The sequence below is a fragment of the Rhamphochromis longiceps genome, linkage group LG3 (genome assembly GCF_057381845.1).
Source record: "Rhamphochromis longiceps isolate RC_006_pf linkage group LG3, R_longiceps_female_GT1.1, whole genome shotgun sequence".
Classification (NCBI taxonomy): domain Eukaryota; kingdom Metazoa; phylum Chordata; class Actinopteri; order Cichliformes; family Cichlidae; genus Rhamphochromis; species Rhamphochromis longiceps.
In genome coordinates, this window is record NC_140559.1 from 22,444,295 (window position 1) to 22,471,559 (window position 27,265).

Here is a 27,265-nt window from a genome sequence, read left to right on the forward strand (position 1 = left end):
CTGCGGTTGGCACAGTACTGCAACCTGATAAATGAGAGAGACCGGGCAGGTCTGCTCCCCAGTGTTATTAACTGAATAACTGACTTGAATAGAACAATAGAAGACTTTTATAGTCAGTGCACATTTACAACAAAATAGTAGGTGTTCCACAACAACTGTGGAATAAAATAAAATATTAGACAGCAGGAATGAATGACAAACAGGAGAAATTTATTCAATCAGGAGGGATATATACAAAAATATACATAAAAAAATAAGAGAAAGGCACAGAACAAAATTGCAAATTGCAAACTGCTTGGAATTAGTGATGGTGCAAAAGAACAGTGAAGGACATATGTTGTCTGAATCATTAAAACACTGCAAATAGAACCCATTAAAAAAAATACAGCAAGCATTCTATGAAGCTATGGGGGACACAGACTGATAAAAAAAAAATCTTAAGATTGCCACAGCAAAATGAGCATGCATCCCCGATCAGATGCTATGCTTAACCTTGACAGTGCTGGAGGGCTTGTTAGAGCACTTCAGTGTCAGTAGGTGGCAGCACCAGATCATGGTTTCATCTTGGGATGGCAGTTAAACCAAGCTTGAAGCACGCACACACACACACACACACACAAAGGGTGTGGTGCCAAATGTATAATGAAAATTTCAAGTTAAACTACACTAACCTAAACTATCATCTGTGTTTAGGTCACTTCTGTTACCAGATACCAGTCTATGTTATTTTAGGTACTAATGGTCACTGTTGGTGTTACAACAAATAAAATCCACTGCAGCACTGACTATGACCAGTGATGTAAGTGGTTTACCGATGTGTAATGCCTTCCAAAATGATGTGTTTAAATTAGAAAAAATGTAGTAATACAACACACTACTGTACTGAATTCAGTAATAATATAAAAATGTTGTTGCTGCTTGCATTTGCACAATTGATAGATTAAATATATATCAGATGTGTTTTTTTTCCTGCTACAATCAACTGATGTCAATTTGTGTGCAAGGAGAAGGAAAATGGTGGTGAGGTCTACAACTTTTGATGAGTGAATGAGTGGATATAATACTGAGAGGCTGAGTGTGTGTTGGTAAAGTGTAAACTGCATCAAGGACAGAAAAAAAATCGCCTTCGTAACATCAACTCTGTGTAAAAATCTACAAAAAGAGCTAACACCAAGTTAACCAGAGAGAAAATTCTTACGGTTTGATTTCCTTGAATTAAACACTTCAAAAAAAAACCAAAAAAAAAAAAAAAAAAAACCACACTTTGTTCTTTTATCTTTTTTTTTCTGAATGATGTTTGTGCTGATTTTAGTCTGTGATCAAGGTTAAGCTGGTTGTCTGTTCTTTGTTATCTGCTGAGTAGAGGTGTGAATCAGTTAGAGACAAATTTTCTATCAGTGCTTTTTCTCAAACCCACAGAACCACACGACAGGAACGACATGTGAGAGCAAAGTTTACTGATGTTGCAGAAGTGACAGCATGGCGCCTATAAATGAAATGAACAAAACACAAAGTTACAGGGGACATTTAAAGTAACGCATTACATTTATATTTCTAATTAATGTAATTATACTATATACAGACAGACTTATACAACCACGAGAGTGATTAAGAGTGTATATTATAATGAGAGGACACTGCTCAGTATAAACAAATAAATATTACAAGTCAAATTCCTCAGGTCTGATGGGCTGTGTGGACCAGTTTGAGACCAGCAGCTGGACGTCAGTGGTTGGACTGGTGGACTACTTCAGTGAGGAGTAGACAACGTCTGGCTCTGGTTTAATGTCTGAACACAAACACACACAGTTCAACATAAGAATAAACAGCTCTGTAAACTCATGTTTATGTAAAGTAAATGAACACAACAGGAGAATGTTAGTGAAAGTATCCGAGCATCACAGTTAAAGTCTGAAGAAGAATAAAATCAAATCTTTATGTTAAAGAGAAGTTTATCTGACATCTTACAGACAAACTCAGTTTCTGTCACGGTCCGGGGCAGCGGCCGTGTGAAGAGTGGAAAGGAGGACTCAAAACGCAGCACTTCTCAGTTGTGAGGGTGATTTATTGATAATAACAAATATAAAGTGGGGATGGTAAAACAGAACTAAGGATGAACTAACTGGGAGAAACTACACAAAGAAATAGCAAACCTGAGCATGAAGGGAGAACGGCAGCGAGAGCACGCAGGGGATTACACCAGGTATGAACACAGACGACGCGACGAGGAACAGAGGCAAACACACACTATAAATACACAGAGACACTGGGGAAAAAAAAAAAAAAAAAAAAAAAAAAAAAAAAAAAAAAAATCACACACAGGTGGGAGACACAGCTGGACCTGATTAACCTGACGAGACAGGGGAACACTAACACCAGGGACCAATAGAGGGAGCACAAACCCAAAACCCAGTATCTAAAATCCCAAAACACAAACCATCCCAAAACAGCCCAAGAATAATAACAATAAAGAACACAAACACAAAGTCCCTGAGTCATGGCCGCAGGACCATGACAGTACCCCCCCCCCCCCTCAAGGGCTGGCCCCTGACAGCCACAGAAACACACCACCAGACCCGGGCGGGCGGCAGGGGGCCCAGGACGGAGGGACCGGGCCATGACCAAAACGGAGGCCCCAGAGTCCCAAACAAAATGTTCACAAAACTCACAGGGGAGCAGAGTCCGAACCACAGTTCAGGCGGCCGGCCACGAAGAAGGCCGTGGCGGCGCGCAAAAAGTTCAGGGGACCGGCCGTGCGGAAGGCAACGGCGGCCACTCAGGCGTTGGCGGTCCGGGGGACGGCTGTGCGGAAGGCCATTAGCTCCAGACCCAAACGAGGCCGGACAAGGCGAGGCTGAGGGCACGGAAGCCGGGACCGCAGCAGGCGGAGACGAGGATGCAGACACGAAAGCTGGACCAGACGAGGATGAAGCAGAAGCTGGACCAGACGAGGATGAAGCTGGACCAGACGAGGATGAAGCTGAAGCTGGACCAGGCGAAGATGAAGTTGGTGGTACTGCCTGAGGTGGCAAAGCAGCCACAGGTGGCAAAGCAGCCACAGGTGGCAAAGCAGCCACAGGTGGCAAAGCAGCCACAGGTGGCAAAGCAGCCACAGGTGGCCGGACGGGCTCCTCGGGCCCCCCAGCTAACGAAACAGAGGCTGGACGGGCTCCTCGGGCCCCCCAGCTAGCGAAACAGGAGGCTGGACGGGCTCCTCGGGCCCCCCAGCGAAAACAGCCGCAGAACCAGCGGGCACCGGGGCCCCTGGCACACATGAAACAAAACCAGTAGGCACACGGGCCTCTGGCACACGTGAAACAAAACCAGTAGGCACACGGGCCTCTGGCACACATAAGGAGGGCTGCAACTGCGCAGAGCACTGACCCTGCTGAGGCAGTGACAGCCCGGTGCAGTTCACAGCTGGCATCTTGGCCACCAGGGGTCCAGAGTAAGCTGAGGGCTGTAACCCAGCCTCTGGGGAAGCCCCGGAGTGAGTAACAGTCTCTAAGGTTGCCAGCTTTTGAGGAACAGGTCCATTGTGAAACAGTTTGTCTCCCTGCTTAGAAACAGCGGTGGAAATACAGTGTGCATGTTGTGACTCAGCCATTAACTGAACAATGGGTTGTAGCGATGCTAGCGGTGGTGGTGGCTGAGTGGCTAACTGGAGCAGCGGCAGAACAGGTAATTGTGCCCTTAGGGAGGCTAATGGTTGAGCTACAGACTTGGAAGCTTGTGGCTGGACACAGAACTGAGCCGGAGAATGGCGATAAAGTCCTGGCTCAGAAGGAGCGGCAGAGACACAGTCTGTCAGTTTTGCAGAGGGTTTGTACACGCCCACTTGGGAGGGATCCGTTACCACGAAGGTAGGTAAGCGATCCATACGGTCTCCCATCCCGCTCTGAATAGCCCCAGAAAATAAAGTCCCGGAATCTGGGGAAGCCAAAGCGTCCCGCTCACTCACCGCATCGGGCTGCTCGAAAGTGAATGCAGACGGGGGGTGAAGTCCAAGGTCCAAAAGGAGAAACTCCCGCTCCCACGGACATAGCGAGCCTAGAAGCCATGGGAGACCGGTCACCAGACGCTGTAGCCGCCTCTCTATAGCGCACTGGGACTCCCCGCCCGGGTTTTCCAGCCACAGGTTGATGAGCTCCTGTGTGGCATCGATGAGAGTCTCTCGTAGCTCCCTGGACGGATTAAGCGCTGCTGGGTCCATTTGGTGGTCGCGTCGTACTGTCATGGTCCGGGGCAGCGGCCGTGTGAAGAGAGGAAAGGAGGACTCAAAACGCAGCACTTCTCAGTTGTGAGGGTGATTTATTGATAATAACAAATATAAAGTGGGGATGGTAAAACAGAACTAAGGATGAACTAACTGGGAGAAACTACACAAAGAAATAGCAAACCTGAGCATGAAGGGAGACCGGCAGGGAGAGCACGCAGGGGATTACACCAGGTATGAACACAGACGACGCGACGAGGAACAGAGGCAAACACACACTATAAATACACAGAGAGACACTGGGAAATCACACACAGGTGGGAGACACAGCTGGACCTGATTAACCTGACGAGACAGGGGAACACTAACACCAGGGACCAATAGAGGGAGCACAAACCCAGAACCCAGTATCTAAAATCCCAAAACACAAACCATCCCAAAACAGCCCAAGAATAATAACAATAAGGAACACAAACACAAAGTCACTGAGTCATGGCCGCAGGACCATGACAGTTTCATTAAAACACACACAGAGGACTGCAAATACCACAACTTCTAAATGCACTGTTAGTGTACAGGATGTGTGTTGAAAGAAGAGAGTTATTGTTCCTCATAGCACAAAGATGATGTGATCATCTTTTTTCTACTTTGGAAAATCACCCTCTGGTTATATTTGGTCACTGGTTATTAACAGTAGGAGAAGAAAAAAAACACTAATTTTACCACAAGCTACAAAACAGCCCCACACTTTGAAACACACTATCATCAGCACTGTGATGAGAGATCCCAGTTTAGCTTCATATGTCAGCTCATTGAAAACAACAGGAGGAAGTAGCTGATGTTGGTGAGGATGCAGATAAATGAAATGTTTACAGACAACATCAGCACCCTTCATTATTAATACATAAAATCCAAAATCAAAATAATAATCTGTACCAAATTGCCCTTAAGTTGTGGTTGATATTTCAGCATCTGGCTGAAGTGACTGAAGAGGTGTGAGCATAAAGTGAGTAGGATTTTTTAAATGACAAGTTCTTTCAAATGTAACGTTTCAACAAACGTTCAACGCTCAAAGATCATCAAACACACAAACAGTTTGTCTCACAGTGTGTTGTAGCTAAAGGTTCAGCTGCTGTATTTGACAAGGAGAGAAATGAAAGTGTTATGACCGTGTGCAGGAAGGCAGGAAAAGGATCCAACATGCAGACTCCTGGAAGCAGAACTTAAACGCAAGGACCACTGCTTTACTGCAGGCATCAGTCAAAAACAGAACAAACCAGGAGGGCTAGAAACTGAACAAGAACCAAAACACACAGGCAGGTCTGAGGGCATGAATGTTAACAATGCAGCAAAGCACAGAGGCAGGCACAGACAATAAATACAGAAGGTCAACAGGGCAAAGAGGGAGAAGGAGGGCGACACAGCTGAGGATAATTACACATGATGAGAAAGGAGGATGCAAAACTGAGCACACTGATTATTAAGACTAGTGCACAGAGGAGCTGGGGGCAGATAAACATAACAGCACGAGGGTAAACACAGCCCAAGAACTCACACAACAATATGCACACATGGAACCAAAACCTAAGAACTGGTGGCTGTAGCTCAGGTGGCAGAGCAGGTCAGCCACTAATCAGAAGGTCGGTGGTTTGATCCCAGGCTGCCTCCTGGCTGCATGCCAAATATCCTTGGGCAAGATACTAACCCCATGTTTGCCTACTGGTGGTGGTCAGAGGGCCCGGTGGTGCCTCTGTCAGTGCGCCCCAGGGTGGCTGTGGATACAATGTAGCTTGCCATCACCAGTGTGTGAATGTGTGTGTGAATGTGACTGAATGTTATTAAAGCGTCACTGTAAAGCGCTTTGGTGTCCTTAAGGACTAGAAAAGTGCTATACAAATGCAGGCCATTTACCAACTAGAACTCAGTAAAAACTAAGGAATACTTAAGACAGACACCAAAACCAAGAGACTCACAATGACACATGAAATCAAGGAATAACAATACAAACAGAAAACACTGGGTCCCTGACCTAGGACTGTTTCTTCACTCAGAAAGACGAAGAGAGGTTGGATTTAAAGAGGGTGGACAAACTCAAATAATCTTCATCGTGTAAAGAATAAAAAATGAACCAGTGTAACAGGAAGTAAGATGATCTGTGTGTGTGTGTGTGTATTTTCATGGTAAAAAGCTCTTAAAGTGGGAATTCGGCATCCGATTTATGTTGATCTGGATCATAAACTGTCAAAATGAATTAATTAGTGAGTTCACAGAGTTCATTTAACCAATTTTTATATTTCCTTTGAATATCAACATGAACCCTCAACACACAGCACATTAAAAACTACCTCTGCTTCCTTTGATTGGCTGTTGTTGATGACTTGAGCCTTTGGTGTACGTGATGTCATCATCTCCAACTCCTCCCCTGTCAGATAAAAGAAACCAGAATGAACACCAAAGTAATTTCACTGTTTCATAATCACAGCAGGAAACTGTTTAAATAATTTGTGAATATGACGGTAAAATAATTTACAGAACTTTACTCTGAGAAACTAAACCTGAAAGAGAAACGGCTCAGACTCACTTTGAGTTTTCCTTTGAACTTGTAGTCTCACCAGCAGAACCAGTAACAACACAAGAACCATAACACAGACTGAACTAATAACTGACACAGTGAGAACAAGAGAAAAGAGTGATTGAGAGACACAGGTGGAACCAGGAGGATGTGTGGATGTAGGTGGAGGTGTGGATGTAGGTGGAGGTATGGTGGTGTGTTCCCCTAAAATAAAGCAAACACAGTCATTAAGTTGTCGTCACATTGTGAATGTTGAAAGCTGCAGAAACACAGACAGGTGAGTGTGTCACCTGTGACAGTGATCCAGCTGGATGGAGACTCTCCATGACCGCTGATGTCACACTTGTAGAGGCCTTCATCAGACCTGGAAACATGCTGGATGGTCATGTGACCTGTAGGCTGCTTCCTGATGAGGGAGCCATCTTTATAGAAAGCAGCTGGGAGGTTGGAGGGAGTGGTCTTTGTTTTACAGAGCAGAGTGACGTCATCTCCCTCCATCACAGGGAGGACAGGACTCTGCAGGATCACTGATCCACCTCAACACAGAGACAAACTACAGCATTTCATCCATTTACACACAGCTTCATCAACACTAACTCCACACACTCAGCTTACCAGTGACTGTCAGGTTAACCATGTTACTGATGGGACCCTCTCTGGACTCACACCAGTAAACTCCACTGTCCCATGGGAAAACATTGATGTCACAGGAGGAACCAACTGCCTCCCCCCACCCATCTTCACATTGACTCATCTGCCGTCTGCTTGTGTTTCTCCTCAGAGTCCATCCAGCAGAGCTGTCGTCCTCCTCACAGCTCAGAGACACAAAGGCTCCTTTAAAGAACTGAGAGCTGCTGGGACTCACAGTCAGACGAGCTGTGAGGGTTAAAATGAAAAACGGATGATCTGTTAGACTTTACATTGTGAAATATGAACACAATCAGGTCATATCAGTGAGCATTTATCAGGTTTAAACTGTGACAGAAGAAGGTTACTGACCTTGGTTTGTTGTGCAGCTCAGCAGTGAGATCAGAACTAAAGAGGAAAGGTTGGTTTGAGTTTTCACAAACACATCAATTCTTCATCAATCAGTCAATCAATCAAGTGATGAGTCATATTTTCTTCTGTACTGCTGTGTCCGATAAAGAGAAGAGATTCTGTGGTGTTGATTAAAATGCTCCTTTAAAGTCTGATTTATGCTTCATGTCAAAATGTGAAACTTGTCAAATGTCATGACTGCAGTCAGACAAGAATCACATCCATAGACCTAAAAAACAGAACACTGATAAAAATTAACTCAACATAAAACACATTTATTTTCAAGATTAGACAGTCTTTAAATTAAAGTACTTCTATAACAATGTGTCAGAGATCAGTCGAGTCATTGTAGTCTAACATCTACCTTTGTGGTACAGATTATTATTTAGATTTTTATGTTTTGTTAATAAATGCTGCTTATGTTGAATGTAGACATTTTAATGTTTCTGCTCCTGAGCAGAAACAAGCAGTCTTGGTGTTAATCCGAGGATGGAGGATTTTTTTTATTATTGTTAAATGAATATAATTCATTTTTGTTAATATCGTTCTACTTTGTTTTCATGCTGTAGACCTTTTGTATGCATTGAGTAAAAGACAGCCGAGTATCAGTAAAATGTATATCCACAGTACAGTTCTGTTTTTAAAATCACTAAACTGCTAAATTCAGTTTTTCACATCCTGTTTTTCTGTAAGATGCTCAAACTTCCTCTTCACACCTCAAATGTGTGTTCTTTGTGTTTTAAACTTTCTTGAAATACTGTTTCACTTGTTGCTTATGTCATTTTCTTTCATCTGTCATCAATCAACATTCAAAAAATCTGTAAAAATAAACTTTATGTAACCTTAAGAGGTCTTTACTTGCAGAGATGTTTCCTCCATCTCAGTGATGTGACGTCTTTTAGATTTACAGAAAATGAATCCCCGCCCTCTTGCTCTGTGCACTCCTGCTATTTCTTTTGGGCTTTTTTTTCTTGTTTAAAAAAAATCTTGAAACTACCTGTGCAAACACGTTTTCATAACAAAACCAACATTTTAAAATCAAATGATCTCTAGCAGTCATGCACCAAAAGAGATTTGAATAACATGTTCTTCAGGATGTATGGAAATCTGGATTTTCTCCACTCTGTTTTAGTCACTTTGTGTCAAATGAAACATGAAACAACATGTGCAGCTTTCTTCAGGACATTTTAAAGAAAATCTCTTGGTGACACTCTACGATTGGAGGGGGGACTCTCCGCAGCTGGAAACCACCAGAAAGCTGGAAGCAGCAATTCTAAGTGACCGTATCTAGAGGCTCCTCACTGAATCTGAGTGTGGTACTTTCATAGTTTACCCAAGTCCATGATTAACTGCAAAGTGGAAGTAGAGGAGCCAACGCAACAAAGACCACGTAAAGTTTCACAGCAGTGTTGCGAAACGCTGATGCACATAGTGTGTGAAAGTTGCCAACGCTCAAGAACGGTTCCAGACTTCCTCTAGCATTAACATTGTTAGGAAAAATTGGAGCCATGACATAAAAATAACATTTTCTTTAGATGTAATACAGTGTTGGACACTAATTTTTGCTTGTTCATATATATATGTATAATTTTATTTATTCATTTTCTTTTAATGTTGGATCCTTTCTGCAGTGGTTTTGGTTTCGAATGTGATGCATTTTTTATGTTTTGGTTTTGATATTTGTTTTTCTGTTGACTCTTGGTCAACAGAAAACTCTGAGATAGATAGACAATAAAATTGATTCATGTTTGTGGCTGTAATGTGACAAAATCTGGGAAAGTTCAAGGGGGCCCAATACTTTTGCAAGCCACTGTATAGGCTCCCCACTGAATTTGAGTGTGGTACTATCATAGTTTACCCAAGTCCATGATTAACTGCAAAGTGGAAGTGGAGGAGCCACAGCAACAAAGACCACAAGTTTCATAGCAGGGATGCACATAGTGTGTGAAAGTTGCCAACATGTGACACGACACATCTGAGATACATATATAACGATAAGGGAACAAGTCAAAACAAAGACTGTGGAATCTTACAAAGCTCATATGTTTTCCAGAATACGTTCGATAAAAAAAGAAAGTGAAAGAGTTGCATGACTAATATTTGTTGAGAATGAAGTCTGCAGGTGGGGATTTTTATTGCTGAAAGCTCCCCTTTCGTGCAATGTTAAACTTAGAGACAGATGAAGAACAAAGGCGGGAGTTGGAAGATGGACACAAAAATGTAAAAAAAATAACTACATGAGCTCATTTTCCATGTGTTTTAGGCTTAGCAACAAAGAGACTATGCTTCACATGCACATACCTTTATAATTAATTTTAAATTCATTCTGGAAGAACTCTGGTACTAGGTTTTGGTTAGGTTTAGAAAAACATTGTTTAGGTTAAAACAAACTTCTTCACAACAGTAATGCTGCTCACTGATAGATGACATGTTTAAATCCAACTCACTAACACTATAACCCACTCAGTCAGGTCATGGATCTCAAAAGCTTCCTTAACGAGCCAGCCTGCTCTCTTCATGCACTAAATTTAATACAGAATTGTAAATATATGCCAACACAGATCTTAATCTTTCATTCAGTGTGAATAAAAGAAAAGGAAAATGATAAGATTTTTTTATTTGCAAAAGTTTTCACACTAAATATAACAGACTTAAAATAAGAACCCTACCTTATTAAAGTCTGTACACCAGAACATTCATGGCCTTAAGCAAGAAAATAAAGATAAGGTAATCACATTTTTGCTCCTAAATTCATTCTTTAAACTGAGTCAAATATGTGCATTTTCTTTTATTTGAATTTATTAGAAATTAAATTAGAAATAATAAATATTAAAATTAGAGTCAAAAAGTTAAATAGGTGAAAATGATTCATGGATTTTAGGATACTTTCAAATTTCTTTTGCGCAATTTTTGGTTTAATGAATGACATCCCTGCACAGACACAACTTTAAGCCAGTTCGGAGCATTTGTCGTGTCATGTCTTTCTCAGCCCCCACTTATTCAGTACAGGAACTGTACAATCTTCTGTTAGTTCTGTACATCAGAAGAATATAAGCAGGATATAATGGATAAGATCAGCAGTGAAGACCTTAATCAAAAATTTTGCTTCTGGAAAACGACGTGCCTATATTGCTATTATTGTGATTTTTATCACCACAATTTTTTTTTAGTAGGAAGAATGCACTTGCAAATCACAGGTGCTTGACTGCAGCATTTACATGTTTTTGCCATGTATAATAATATTTGGCTTAGTGCTGTGGACCAACATTTCCTTTCAGAGACTCTTTAGATACACATGGGATCGTGAATGAACAAAAATTAGGTACAGGACATATTACAAAGTGATTCTGGAAGAGTAGGGGATGGTGAGGAAACAGCTTCTAAGGACAAAAGCAAAAGAGAAGCTGACTGCTGACTGAAATGATAGATGGTGGACGATGGGAACAGTTTTTCAGAAGAACTAATTAAAAGAGAAGCCAATTCCCCATCTGATGAAGTGGAAGATGCTGGTGCAGCACAATTACAGGTAAACACGCTAAAACAGTAGTCTTTATTACAAAAACAACTGGAGATGACTGCTGTTGGACCTGGTGTTTATAAAGCAAACTGAATTAAATGTTAGTTTGTTTTTATTCTCTATGTTTGTCAGGCTACGTCCACACGTACCCGGGTATTTTTGAAAAAGCTGATTTTTCTATGCGTTTGCACCTTTCGTCCACACGTAAACGGCGTTTTTGGTCACTGAAAACGGAGATTTTTAAAAACTCTGGCCAGGGTGGATATTTTTGAAAACTCAGTTTTTGCATTTACGTGTGAACAAGGAAAACGCAGAAAACGCAGCGTCAAAGGTGTGCGCATTTTTTGACGACACACTGTGCGCCACGTTATTGTTTCGGTGAAATGAATTTCTACAATACTGTTACTGTTAATTCTACTCTCTGTGTTCTCAGTGTTTAAATGCTTACATATACACACAGTTACTGTCCCTCCACACATACGACTGGGTTCTGCTTCTATGCCCCAGCTTTGTTTACTTTTTCCCACCGAGGCTTCTAGACTTCTGATTGGCCAACATTTCTACATGGTTAGGAATATATCGCCACCTGTTGCTTTGGCATGTTCATAGCAGCGTTTTCCTTCATTTCTGCCTTTATGTGTGGACGGGATTATTTTTTAAAACGAAAACGGAAAATCTCCGTTTTCAAAAATACCCGTGTACGTGTGGACGTAGCCTCAGTGTAGGGGCCATTTTTGGGGGTTGGTACCTTATGTATGCTGCTATTAGCGGTGCAACGATACACAAAATTCACAGTTCGGTTCAATACTTTGGTGTCACGGTTCGATATTTTTTCGATACAAAAAAATGTTCATGCCTTTTTAATTTGTCATTTATTAAAATTATAAATATATATTTTAACTCAAAAGTACAGTTTTTAAATTTAATGTTGCTGAAACAACAAAATAATAAAAAAAAATCTAAATGTCTAAATGACATTTAGATTTTTAAATGTCTAAATAAATCTAAATAAAGTTTGTAGCATGCGTGCTTGTTGTTTTTGTCTGCTTCCACTTGTCTTTGCACTATGATGATGTCGGCGTAAATGTGCAGTCATATTCGTTGTGTTCCCACTGGTGCTGTCAGCGTTAATCTCGTTAAAATGACATTAACACCATAACGTGGCAAATCTCCGTTAACAAGTTACCTACCTGCGCTATTGCACTATTTCCCACCAGTTGAGCATTGCGTGGCACATCCGACATACTGTTTTACTTTTGTCCATGACGCGCTTACCTTCAGGGTCATACTTCACATGAAAACCAAGATAGTTCCAAACGCCAGATCTGAATGAGGGTGGGGGAGGTTCAGTTTCTGGTAGCGTTGAGGCAGTTGCCATGTTGCAACGAGCTTAGCTTCTGTCTTGCTACCTTGCGCTGTGCTCAGTGGATCTGCACTTGACACTGCAGCCTAGGCGGAGTAGTTGAACGCAGATCCACTGAGCGCTCAACACAGACAGCATCGTCAGAAGAAAAGTTGATAAAATAAATAAAAAAAATTGTATTATTCGATACATATGCGAACCGAACCGAAAGCACTGTATCGAACGGTTCAATATCTATACGAGTATTGTTGCACCCCTAGCTGCCATTGGTCACTTTTTGTGTTTTTTGGTTTAAGGTACACACAAGTAATTAGCAGCAGGTGCTGTTGTTTGGGAGTAAGCAAACAGTCTGGAATTATAAGCATTGAAAAAGCATACTGATGGAATAAAGATTTTAAACAGACAAGATAAGTACGGGTGAAGTTACTGGGCTGTAACAAGTTTAACAAGTTCATTCATACCAGTGGCATCTCCTCACCCCTATCAATGAACACCTCAGTGGTTTCAAGCGTAGGCTTAGACTCTACAATCAGTTTGTTTGTAAGCTTGACAAACTTGTAATCTATGTTTGCAGTCACTATTATTGACTCTTTATCTTACAATATGAAGCACTGTGATGGATAAAGCTGGGTATCACCTGCATAGTACTGAAAATGTATGAAATCCCATTTAATGATACTCCCCAGGGGAAGCGTGTAAACTGAATCTACAACAGACAGTATAAACTAAACCAAAATCTAGATTAAATAAATGCAAAATCATGCTGTTTAATTTAATTGCATAATTGTATTCATATTTCTTTTTTTTTCTTTGCAGGACATAAGCTCATCCAACTCTGAGCACCAACACTTAGTAGAGGAATTTTAAGCCTGACAAGATAGATTCACAAAGAAGTTATTGTTTTCTCTTTTTCTTTTTTTCCCCTGTTCATGTTTAGAAATGTACCATCAAGATAATGTTACTGGAGCATGACCCAAATGTCTCAGTGCAATAGGCAGGGTACACCATGGACAGGTTATCTGTTGTTTTCAGAGCCATAGCCAGACAAAAATTCATACCTACAATCAACCACTGATGCCATTAGCCTGGAGAGAACTATGCAGACCCCACACATAGAGACCTCAGCCAGCCATTGGATTTAAAAGAAGAACTTTCTTCCTGTGAAGCAAAGCCATTAACTGTCACATGACTGTGTATAGCTTTGCACTCTTTTAATTTTTTTTTCATGTTCAGCTGTCATTTGACTTCAAACTATATAAACTTACAAACATGTGCATGCAGATGTAAACGCTGGTGTCTTTCCACTAACTTCATCTTAATATTCTGTACTCACCCCAGCACCTGTTTAATTCTGATGTTAGTGTATAGATTTATTCATTTAATATAATTTATTTTGTAATGAAAATATTGTTATAAATGCTATTATTCTTATGGTATTTATTATCATTTTTCTATTTATAAGCACTGGTTATAGTACTAAAAGCATTAAACATAAGGTTATGTATTATATTTAATGCTTGTAGTACTATTAGTGGATACTAAATAATCAGTAGATTTACAAAATTAATTCAAAAAAACTAAAGAAGGGAATACAAATGAAATTTTCATTCTCCTTCCTACTCTCTCATTCATGTGTTTATACAAATGTGCCCTTATACTGTATACAGTGGGGGGAATAATTATTTGATCCTCTTTGTATTTTTGCTCACTTGCAGTGAGAAATACAAGAAAAAAGAAAAACAATTGAGTCATTGAGTGAATTAAGAATTAGTTCTTCAAGCAGATGGTGAGGTATTTCTTAGGCCCACTTCTCTTTATGAAAACTGTTTTACTTCTTTAGGTTTCTTGGCTGCCGTTTGGCGTCTCAATGGTTCAGCTCCCTCAACAGATTTTTTACAGCAGTGACGTCTGGGGACTGGCTACTCCATGACCTTGAAGTGTTTCTCCCTAACCATTACTTTACCGTCATTATGTTTTTGGTTGTGTTTGTTTGACTGTGGTCCTCATTGCCTTCAGATCAAATGCGAACCTCTCCATGAGTCAAGATCTTGCATCAAGCTCCTGACTGAGAGTGATTCATGTACATTTTATACTTAAAAAACCAAACAAACAAAAAAACCCAGCTTGTGAACAAGTTGTAATTACACTGCAATTAAATGTCATTCCAAGGCAATTCACTTGACATTACAAGTATATTACTTGAAAGGAGATGCACCATAAGTAATATAATAAGTAGTTTTAAGTACAATGTAATGTCGTGGTCATTAGAACAACAATATTTTCCTACAGTTCCGTATTTCCCTGTTACCTTAAGTATGCTATACGTTTTGGTGTAATAGCAGATAATAAATAAAAATATAATAATGAAGATCAATAATACCTAACACTATTAGTAACTTTAATTTCATTTAATGATTACCCTTTTATATTATATTTTGGACACTTTTAAATCATTTCCAAGTTTCTTATTGTCATTCAAATCGGCAGCGCCGCTCCTGCATTACCAGTAGATGGCAGCAGACTTCCACTTGATATATTTCTAATTTATATCTCTTTCTTAACATGCTAATCTTAGGTTACCTTATATGTCCATTTAATATACAAGATTTAATTTCAGTCAACATAATTTGGAGTGGAAAAGTTATTGTGTGTCTTTTGAGTGAAACTGTGTGAACTAAATGAGCTGTGCTTTCTATACTGGCTCAAGGAATGTACACAGAATATATGTAATACTACATAAAAGAATTGGAATACACAAGAATACACAAGCAGCAGGCATATCAAGCAGGGAGCAGTCAATCCTGAGAGGAGATGCTGTGAAGGTCAAAGGTTAGATGAAAATCATCACATGTTGGGCAAACTGAAGCTTCTCTGCTGCCACCTACTGGCTCTTATTGTTCTGTGACTGATGTCTTTATACACCATGCAGAGACCAGCCGGCCGCTGCATTAGGAACACCTTGCTGGTACTGGGTTGCACCTGCCTCAGCACCTTTGTAGCTCAGCAGAGAGTTTAGGACTATCAGAATCAGAGGATTTCTAAAAGATACATAAACAAACCCTAGTTAATCTTTGTTCATCAAAGTTGTTGAGCTAAATCAACATCATCAACAAAGCCTGAGTAATGATGAAAACATTAAAGAGCAGCTGAAAGAAAAACCATCTGCAGCTGACACAGTACACTTACAAATGGAGAGACCGGGCAGGTCTGCTACTAAATATAAACTTTAACTTCAATCGTTTTTAGAACAATGTGTCTGAAATCAATGATTCCAGTCTTACATTTACCTCTGTGTGGAAAGAATAGTGCAACATACAGTTTGGTACAGATTATTATTTTGATATTTCTGTATTATTAATGAATGCTGCTGATGTTATTTGTAGACATTTAATTTGTTCTGCTTCTGTGCAAAGTCAAGCAGAACTTAAACACTGTTATCTTAATCTGGGGAGGGATTTTTGGATTGTTGTTAAACAGCCAAGATTTTTCATTTTTGTTAACATCTTTCTACTTTGTCTTCTTCGCTATATAGTTCTGTTTTTTAAAATCACGAAATTGCTAAATTCACTTTTTCAGATCCTGTTTTTTGTGGTAGAAAGCTCAAACTTCCTCTTCACTCCCTTCATCGCTCCTCTCAGAGAAGTAACGTTTTTTGTTTTGTTTTTTCATTTGCAGAAAGTGAATCCCCGCTTTCTTTTTTTATGTCTGGATCTTTTTTTCTATATCTATTCTTAAACAGTTTGGTGGATTATTTTTAAATCCACCTTTCTTGTTAAAGAAAGAAAAAAATAAGCAATACAATGAAACTTACCTTTAAGAAATGTCCCCAGAGCAAGCACCTTTTCATAGAAAATAACCACCTTTTAAAATTATCCACCCTCGAGCTTTCATGCACGAAAGGGTGTTCCAGTAATGTGTTCCACTTTCTTTGGGAGATGTCGATGAAACACGGAAATATGGATTTTCTCTTTTTTGATTTCTCTTTGTTTCTCAACAATGCTATGCTCTTTATCCCAGTGCATTTGTATCTCACTTTACTAGTAAGCTACACTCATACAAAAACACACTGGAAGCTGCTTGGGGACAGCTTTGAATGCACATCAGCTCCTGTGTCTAAGCCTCATCTGCATCTTTGCAAAATCTACAGTGACTTAAGCCCCTCAACCAGAAACAAGCAGGAAGGATTAGGTCCTCTCGTTTTGAGTGCTGCATCCCAGTGAATTTTCCATTAAAGAGCCGTGAGCTTCTCCAAGATCTTATCCATATTGTGTTCAATGAGCACAGTCTGAGTACTCACAGCCCTCCCCATCACTTCGATCATCATTTTGGTATATTTCTGTAATTATGATTAATGTTCTGATGATGTGATGTGTAAACCTATAAACTGACTAAATAAATTGTTGTTATGGTTATTTAGCCCGGATATTGTCTCAAGATGTCTGATACAAAAGAGAAACTGGAAACTATCAGGACAGAGTTTTGGTATGATTGTGTAACTGTGTACTCATGCTTATGTACATCTGGATAATGACACAAACTAGTGTGTGGGGCCTCAAGTTGAATAAATAGAGAAATTACTGTTGTTCATGACACAAATAACTAAACTCTAAATATTAGTTATATTTAATATTATATTAATGTTTGTGTATAATACATTGGCAGCTTAACACAGGAATGTACATGGAAACAAAGGGGAGGGGGTTGTGATGTGAATGTGCTTATGACTTTATAACAGTGCTTATGACACAAGGGAGAAGTTTTCATTTGTTTCTATTCAGAAATAGCAGCTTTTCCACAGCTTTTCCTGGGCTTAAGACGGTTCCTCTTTATTGAGAGAAATATCCTCTCACAGGGCACAGATGAAGTAGGGGTTGCAAGAAAAAAACCACAGCAAGTTTATACAAGTTTGGATAAAGAAATTTGTGTCCAGCCCAGTACTCCAGTGGATTCTCCAGTCTGCCAATGTTTGGTTCATGGAGGTATTTCTGCACTTCAGCTGTTGCAACACCAGTAGCATTTGGGGTCTTTGTCTCCATAACAGTGGTATCCAAACGATTTCACAGTTTGCTACCTAAAACCAGAGATGGGCAGTAACGCGTTACTTGTAACAGCTGTGTGCAGATCAACAATGGATCACATATCGATTGTGGGAGAGAGTATGAGCGTGCAGCGTTTAAAGCGTGGAAGTACTGACCTTACTTCGAGTTTGATTCCATAAAAAGTGACAAAAACATTAGCGTCCGTTGTGCGTCGGGAGAAAACTTCTTTTTACAGCGAAAAAACCCCCTAAACTTCCAAGCAAGCACCGAGTGCACTATGACGTAATGGGAAATTCACAGAGAAACTCGCAGATTCTTCAACAGACCGCTGCAGCACACCTGCACCAGGGTAAACCTCCGCCTACCGCAGTCCTGCTTTACAGGTGAAAATAGAGCAACAGGACCGCTAGTCTTTGACTTTATTTATTTTCTGCTGTGTTTTACTTGCATCTATTTGAAAGAGTGAGTGTAAACACAAAAAATATTTTATTGTATGTGCTGGAATGTGCAGAAAATAGGTTTAAATGTTAAACTAATTTAGTCAAGTCAGAGAATGTTGCATATAATTAAATTTTTGCTTGATGCATAAAGTTAAAAGATTAAAACTGATAAAACAAGTTAAAAAAAAGAGACTTTTCCATTTGATTACATTTTGTATGATGGATTATGTAGAAAAAGTAGAATTGGGCTGAAAGATCTATCGCTTTATCACCTCTTCAGGTTGTAAATCGTGTTTTAAAAAAGTAACTAAGTAACTAAGTAATTAATTACTTTTGAAAATAAGTAATCAGTAAAGTAACGCGATTACTTTTTTGGGGTAGTAATCAGTAATTAGTTACTGATTACTTTTTTCAAGTAACTTGACCAACACTGCCTAAAACAAACAGAATGTAAGTAACTAAATACAATATAACAATCAAAATGTGCTTATATACTTTGAGTCACAGGCTGAGAAGCTTTTGATGATGAGGGAGCCAAGTGCCGGAAAATAGCAGCACATTTAAAAATGAGTCTCTTCTCGGCATCCATTGCTTTATTGGCGCTTAAGAAGCCTGTTTTTTTTTAACCTTGGATCCAGCAATGTTGCCAGTGACATGATGCTCATTGACTGCAATGTGTAGAGCTCCTCCTTTAATTGTCTCCTTAGACACTCAACCATGGTGGAGCTCTCTGGAGTTAGGACAACTCCCATTTCCTCTTCATTTAGTGTAACATTGTTAAAAGTGGAATTACTTTGGATCCAGACACTCGCTTTTCCTCTGACAGCTCAGTGGTGGCATCATGAAATGGGGAGAGTATTCTAAGACATTCTGCCATAAGCTTCACTTCAACACTTCACCCGTTGCCTACTGGTGGTGGTCAGAGGGCCCAGTGTCGCCAGTGTCCGGCAGCCTCGCCTCTGTCAGTGCGCCCCAGGGTGACTGTGGCTACAATGTAGCTGCCATCACCAGTGTGTAAATGTGTGTGTGAATGACTGAATGTGTAAAGCGCTTTGGGATCCTTAGGGACTAGTAAAGCACTATACAAATACAGGCCATTTACCATAAGCTCATACTGTTCAGAGGATAGTGGGCAAATATCAGTGTGCAGGCCAGCTAACGATGCTCCAATAGGTTCCCTGAGTTCATGAACACATTGAAGCATTTGGAATGTGCTGTTCCAACGTGTATCCAACTCTTGAATTAACTTCAGTGCAGGTCGGCCCATTTCCTCCTGCACCTCTGTCAGCCTCTCCTAAGAAAACAGCCAACACAAACTGATTAATTCAAGCTGTGTTACTACAGCAGCACCTTAAAGCAGCAATGAAATAATGGAACAAACATTAGCAGTTATACTGCTACTTGATCAAGAGCTTTTTGACCATTAGATTCAATGGTCAAAAAGATTCGCCACACAATTACTGTGATGCAAACTAAGCTCCTTAGCACAAGCACCCATGTTTGCTGCTCCATCATGTAACTTTGTCTGTAATGCCCCACTCTGACATGAGTGCTTCTGTTACTTGTGACAAATTGATAGCAGTATGTGCTGAACACCTAACACTACAGAATGCAATGCAGTGTTAGAGTCAATGAAATGGCAGGTGACGGCTAGGTAAGCCTCTGTGTTAATGGAGGTCCACATATCAGATGTCAAACTAACTGCAGAAACCTTGGCCACAGTCAGTTTTTCTTTTTGTTTGGACTCTTTGTATCTTTGGTCCACCATAGCTTTCAAAGGCTAAACAAAAGAAGGTACAGTACTTAATATGGAAATAAAGGCAAAATGGAAACATGCTTCATATTTTAAGATACACACCTGCCTTGTGGGGAGAACATAGTTAGGGTTCAAAACTTTAACAAGCTTCCTAAACCCACTGTCCTCCACAATAGTGAAGGGCTGGGAATCCTCTATTACCATGTTGACCAAGGCCTCATCCACATCATTGCTCTCCCTTGATAAAAAAAAAAAAAAAGAAATTACAGATATCAGTAAATACAACCCAAATATAAGTGAATGACATGGGGAATATAAATGTATCAAATGACTGTATCCTTAAAACCTAAAAAAACTCACCTGAGCTAGGTCCACCTTGGTTAGTCTCCTTGTTCTCATGCAGGGCTCTGCAATGCCTCAGCATAGATGAGGTGTTGTTGCTGTATCCAAGTTCTTTAGAGCACAGCAAACATTTCACCTTTTAATGAACCACAACACAGAAATACGATTATAGGATCTGTGGTGTCGTTTATGTATATTATGGTGCTTATCATTTGTGATATTTATTACTGTGTGTATACCTTATTAGGAGAGATGAGATCGAAATGTTGCCAGACAGGGGAAAATTTTCTTTTCCTTGCTGGTTCCATCGAGAGAGGAAATGCTCAAGTAACTATGTAGCACGTACCTAATCCAATTCCACAACACAATGTGATGGGGAATCAGCTGTGTTTTGCTGCGATTTTATTTGGAGTCTGACGCAAACCGGCAAACCAGTTCCTGAATCAGTCACGTGGTACGGACTGCCCGCGAGGCCTCGAATGTCACTGCATACGTAATGAAAGCAAGCGTCGATACGCGCTTCACAAAAACGCCCCGGAGATTACCCAACACAGGCCTTTAAGACCTACCATAGAACCAAGTCCGCCAGAGCTTATATTATATTTTTACATGCTGTGGAGCCATTTTTTGGAGCATTTCAAGTTGCTATACATCAATACAACCATTATAGCCCAAATTTTAATAATATGTTTTTTTTAACATATATTTCTAGTTAGAGAAATTTAAGAGGCTTATCCCTCAAAACTGTAAATACAAAAAAGTTGCACAAACTAGTTTCCCAACAAAGGAAATTTATTTTGAGTGTTTTCATAGTTTTATTTTTGAAATACACCAATTTTCATATACTACAGGAAAAACGAAAAAATATATTATAGTGCAAATTTGCAAAATAACAGCATATGCATCAAAATAAACTATTTCCAGCAGTGCAATATGAGTCCTAAGCATCCCAGAAACGACACAGAAAGTCATAAAGTCAAAGATAACTTTTAAAAACACAAGTATAAGCTCATGAGGCCACGATGGTAAAAAACTACATTTCCGCAAAATGACGTCACTTCCGGTTTCGGGCAGGTCATGCGGTCATATGATAGTTCGCGCTGATGGACGTAGGAAGTGTTACAAACAGCTGATCGGATCGGCAAAGCGTGTTTCTGGAATATCATGTTTTTGTTGCTGCAAGTGATTTTTATGCAGTTTTTGCAAAGCTATATGTGGAAGGAAACTGTGACTAACTAAACCTATGGTATAGGATTAAGAAATCTTACATGACCTCCTTGAGTTATCGTGCTCATAAAGTTGGGCATCCTGACCACCTGGTGGGCTGACAACTATATCCCAAGCTTTTCAGGCTGAGTGGTTAGAATTCAAAGTAAATAACCGATGTCAAATTAAAATCAGGCTCTGAAGTGAGTTTGTCTGATTGTGTTAAAGTCTAACATCTCTTTCTCCTTGTGTTTCTTCGTTACTTTCTCTGGTTGCATCTCAGGTGGGAGGAACCAAGACACAAGGAAAGGAGGCAAGGAAGGAAAAACTAAAAAAAAAAAAAAAACAGTGGAAAGGATAGAAAATAAAGCATCATAGACGACAGGAAGTAAGATGCTCAGCATGCGTGTGGATTTGTGATTAAAAAGCTGTTAAAGTTGAAGCTTGGCATCCCATTCATGTTACTCTGGATCATAAACTGTTTAAATATAAATGAATGAATCAAACTTAGATTCTCCACAGTTTTGGGGAGGGTCAGAATAAAAGTGATGTATTTAGATTTCTTTTTTTTCTAAGATGAAAAGCCATGTATAAGGTATAAGTGTTTTGGGTTCAAGCTAAGCAGACTCAAGGAGTTATTCCTCAATCTTTAACAAAGATGAAAGTGGACAATACATATTTTAGAAGGAATGTTTCACAAGTTTTAATCATGTTTAACACATTAGTTTAAGCTCAGTGAGTTAAGTGAGTCTGTTTTATATTTCCTCTGAATATCAACATGAACTCTCAACACACAGCGCATTAAAAATGATCTCTGCTTCTTCTCATTGGCTGTTGTTGACTTCAACTTTTTCTGTCACTGTACATGATGTCATCATCTCCAACTTCTCCCCTGTCAGATAAAAAGAACCAAAATAAACAACAAAATAATTCACTGTTTCATAATCATAGTGTGGGAATGTGTTTAAATGATTTATGAATATCACGTTAAAATAATTCACATAATTTCACTCTGAGAAACAAAACCTGAAAGAGAAACGGCTCAGTCTCACCTTCAGATTTCCTTTTAACTTGTCGTCTCACCAGCAGAACCAGTAACACCAGTAGAACCAAAACACAGACTGATTTAACAAATGACACAGTGATAACAAGAGAGAAGAGTGATGGAGAGACACAGGTGGAACCAGGAGGAGGTGTGGATGTAGGTGGAGGTGTGGATGTAGGTGGTGTGGTGGTGTGTTTGTCTAAAATAAAGCAAACACAGTCATTAAGTTGTCGTCACATTGTGAATGTTGAAAGCTGCAGAAACACAGACAGGTGAGTGTGTCACCTGTGACAGTGATCCAGCTGGATGGAGACTCTCCATGACCGCTGACGATTACAGGTCACCAGAGAACTTCAATCTATACATCTAAAAACCACAAACCAGGCAAGAAATTTGGGTGTAGTGATGGATGCAGACTTAAACTTAGAAAAACACATTAAGACAATAACAAAATCAGCTTACTATCACCTCAAGAATATATCAAGGATAAAAGATCTGATGTCTCAACAGGACCTGGAAAAACTAGTCCATGCATTCATCTTTAGTAGGCTTGATTACTGTAACAGCATCTTTACAGGTCTACCTAAAAAAATCAGTCAGACAACTACAGCTCATTCAGAACTCTGCTGCTCGAGTCCTCACTAAGACCAAAAAAGTGGACCACATCAGTCCAGCTCTGAGGTCTTTACACTGGCTGCCTGTCCGTCAGAGGATAGACTTTAAAGTTCTGATGCTGGCCTATAAAGCTCTGAATGGTTTAGGACCAAAATACATCAGTGACCTCCTGACCCAGTATGAACCATCCAGATCCCTCAGGTCATCTGGATCCGGTCTTTTATCAGTTCCCAGAGTCAGAACCAGACACGGAGAAGCTGCATTCAACTTTTATGCTCCTTATATCTGGAACAAACTCCCAGAAAGCCTCAGATCAGCTGAAACACTCAGTTTATTTAAATCCAGGTTGAAGACTCACCTGTTCTCAGCTGCATTTGAATAAAGCACCAAATCCACACTTTAAGCTTAAATTTCAAAACTTACATTAACTACTGATTTTATCTACTGTTCTGATTTTATCTGTTTTGATTTTATATACTGTTGTTTGTTTGTTTGTTTGTTAATTAGTTAGTTAGTTTATTTGCTTGTTTTAATCAATTTTAAATCATGCTTTTTATTTGTTCTTGTTTCTAATGTCTCTGTAAAGCACTTTGAATCACCTTGTTGTTGAATTGTGCTATACAAATAAACTTGCCTTGCCTTGATGTCACACTTGTAGAGGCCTTCATCAGACCTGGAAACATGCTGGATGGTCATGTGACCTGTAGGCTGCTTCCTGATGAGGGAGCCATCTTTATAGAAAGCAGCTGGGAGATTGGAGGGAGTGGTCTTTGTTTTACAGAGCAGAGTGACGTCATCTCCCTCCATCACAGGGAGGACAGGACTCTGCAGGATCACTGATCCACCTCAACACAGAGACAAACTACAGCATTTCATCCATTTACACACAGCTTCATCAACACTAACTCCACACACTCAGCTTACCAGTGACTATCAGGTTAACCATGTTACTGATGGGACCCTCTCTGGACTCACACCAGTAAACTCCACTTTCCAGTGGGTCAATATAGCTGATGATGCAGGAAGAACCAGCTGATTCTCCAAACCCATCTCCACACTGAGTCCTCTGTTGTTTGCTTGTGTTTCTCCTCAGAGTCCATCCAGCAGAGCTGTCGTCCTCCTCACAGCTGAGAGACACAAAGTCATATTTAAAGAACTGAGAGCTGCTGGGACTCACAGTCAGACGAGCTGTGAGGGTTACAATGAAAAACTGATGATCTGTTGTACTTTACATTGTGAAACATGAACACAATCAGGTCATATCAGTGAGCATTTAGCAGGTTTAAACTGGGACAGAAGAAGGTTACTGACCTTGGTTTGTTGTGCAGCTCAGCACTGAGATCAGAACTAAAGAGGAAAGGTTGGTTTGAGTTTTCACAAACAAATTTATTCTGCATCAATTAGTCAGTCAATCAAGTGATGAGTCATATTTTCTTCTGTACTGCTGTGTCTGATAAAGAGAAGAGATTCTGTGGTGTAAGTTTTGATTACAAAGTCTGCTGCATGCCTCATGTCAAAATGTGAAACTTGTGATTTGTGAAATGTGATGACTGCAGTCAGACATAAATCACATCCACAGACTTAAACACAGAACACTGATAGAAATAAACTCTACATAAAACATGTTTCATTTTCAGGATAATATGAAACCTTTAACTTTAATTATTTCTATAACAATGTGTCAGAGATCAGTGATTATAGTGTTACGTTTACCTTTGTGTAGAAAGAACAGTGTAACATACAGTTTGGGTACAGATTATTATTTTGATATTAATGTATTATTAGTGGATGCTGCTGATGTTATCTGTAGACATTTAATTTGTTCTGCTTTTGAGCAAAATCAAGCAGAACTTAACACTGTTATCTTAATCTGGGGAGTTTTTGGATTCTTGTTAAACAAGCAAGATTTTTCATTTTTGTTAATATCGTTCTACTTTGTTTTTATCCTTAAGACTTGTTGTATGTACTCTTGAAAAGACATCACAAGTAACACCATTTTTGAAATCACTAAAATGCTGAATTCAGTTTTTCACATCCTGTTTTTTTTGTTTTTTGTGTAAAATGCGCAAACTTCTCTTTACAGCTGAAATTGGTCTTCTTCTTTTTTTAAACTTGCTTTCAATTCTGTTTCACTGTTTATGTCATTTTCTTTCATCTGTCATCAATCAGCAACCGAAAAGTCTGTAAAAATAAACTTTACGTAATTTAAAGAGGTCTTTTGCTTACAGAGCAGACATTGCAGAGATGTTTCCTTCATCGTTCCTCTCAGTGATGTGATGTTTTCTCATTTACAGTGTTGGTTGGAAAAAGAAAATTAATCCCCGCCCTCTTGCTCGGTGTGCCTTTTTTGTTTTTGTTTCTTTTCTGATATAGATGGGTGGATTTTTACAAAAGAATTTAGTAGTTTCACAAGAAAGTAAAAAGAAGTTAAAAAACCAGACTGTCCCCCAAAGAAAAAAAAAAAAGTATCTCCAAACCAGCTATTCCAGCACGTTTTCATGACCAAACCATGTTTTGAAATTAAGCGACTTCTAGCGCTTATGCACAAAAGGACATGCAGTAGCGGTTTTTGATACGGGCGACATGGGCGGTTGCCCGGGCCGGCATCACGGGCATCGGCAAAAAAAAATAAAATAAAATAAATTGATCGTACTAATGCTGCCCCGACGTCATGCCAGAGCATACTGAGGATGGCATCTAATAACCAACTCGCAAAATAAAACAAAATAAAAACAAACCAAGCAAACACAAAAACCCCAGACATCGTGATACAGATAATTTGCACCGATGGTTTTTTCAAAATTCTATATGCCAAAAGTGAGCGCGAGAGCCCTCGGTGCGCCTGCTGCTGAAGTCAAAGTAAACTTTATTGTCATCTCCGCTACAGTCCAGTATACAGAGAGACGAGAGGACGAGGCTCCAGTTACAGCAGTGCAAGTAAACAAATAATAAATATAAGAAGAGTAAGAAAATAAATATACACTTTAGGACTCGGGGTAAAGGGATCAATGACAATTTAAAATTTATAATTTACAGTCTGATGATTTAAAGTCTCACACACAACACATCGAAAGGGGAGGGGGGGGAGGGCTGCTTCCAAATAGAACACATTTCATTCATCATGTTGTAAATCCAAGCCCATTATGTATTCATGATTTGAATCCTGGGTTGTACGAAATCCCAGAAATAAACTCTAGACAAAGCAAATCTGTGAACTAAGGTGTAGGTCTATTAGATCATGTTGTGGTGATCCTCGGGTTGTGGGATTTGTGTTCATACTGGAGTGCAAAATTACAACCAAGATGGACAAGAAAAGTTCAAAGCCATCAGGTGCTCAGTTTAGAAAAAAGAGAAACGAGGAGTTGGAGAAATGAGCAAAAGATACAGGTAAGCAGATGTGTCATTGGATAATGGCAGGTCATCCTGAAACAATCAGAATCAGAATACTCATGTCATGTTCCAGAGTCTGTGGACTCCGTGTTTATGTTTAAGTTTATTATTATTATTATTCTGTGGACTTGTTTATTTTGTGGTTCATTTTATGATTATCCTCTGTTTTCCGTGTGTCATTGTGAGGTCGTTTGTTTTCCTCGCCATAGTCACGGTCACTAGGGGCGCCAGAGGGAGTGTTCGCCCAGGGCGTCAAACAGGCTAGGACTGCCACTGCTGACAGCTGGGCGCACTAACATTCAGTGGAACAATTTGATACTCAAGAATAAAAATTGTGGATGTGTCCTCAGACCGCAGTGGTTACTCTATAGAGCTCATTTTTAGGATTTCTTTTTTATTATTGTAATTTAGTGAAATAACTTTCACTAAATTACAATAATAAAAAATTATGTTTATGAAACTGTTTTTTTTAAGAAAACAAAAACACTCACTGTATCCATAGTGACATTATAGCCACTCCAAAATGTCTGAATGGTTTATGTTCTTATCCTTAAACAGCTGAAAATATTTAGAAATGAACGCTGTTAAAAAATATGAAATTTTCTTAAACTCAGTTTAATATATATATATATATATATATATATATATATATATAGTACCAAATCACAACAAAACTCACCTACCTTAGAAACTAACAACAGTCAGATAAGCCATCAATGAGCAAGC

General features: G+C 39.6%; 1 protein-coding gene, 1 long non-coding RNA gene and 1 pseudogene across 2 annotated transcripts in view; all 3 read right to left on the reverse strand.

The window, feature by feature from the left end:
* Nucleotides 1-27,265, reverse strand: part of LOC146673433 (uncharacterized) — a 461,960-nt gene that overhangs the window by 404,265 nt on the left and 30,430 nt on the right. The window lies entirely within an intron of this gene.
* LOC146673443 (Fc receptor-like protein 4) lies at nucleotides 6,523-25,406 on the reverse strand. The gene is made up of 6 exons (XM_085384380.1): nucleotides 25,376-25,406; nucleotides 24,461-24,496; nucleotides 24,074-24,337; nucleotides 7,079-7,324; nucleotides 6,798-6,992; nucleotides 6,523-6,638 (listed from the first exon to the last, which is right to left on the reverse strand). Exons 1-6 carry the CDS (start codon nucleotides 25,404-25,406, stop codon nucleotides 6,523-6,525), a joined length of 888 nt encoding a protein of 295 aa, XP_085240506.1.
* Nucleotides 17,137-19,564, reverse strand: LOC146673444 (zinc finger BED domain-containing protein 4-like; annotated as a pseudogene).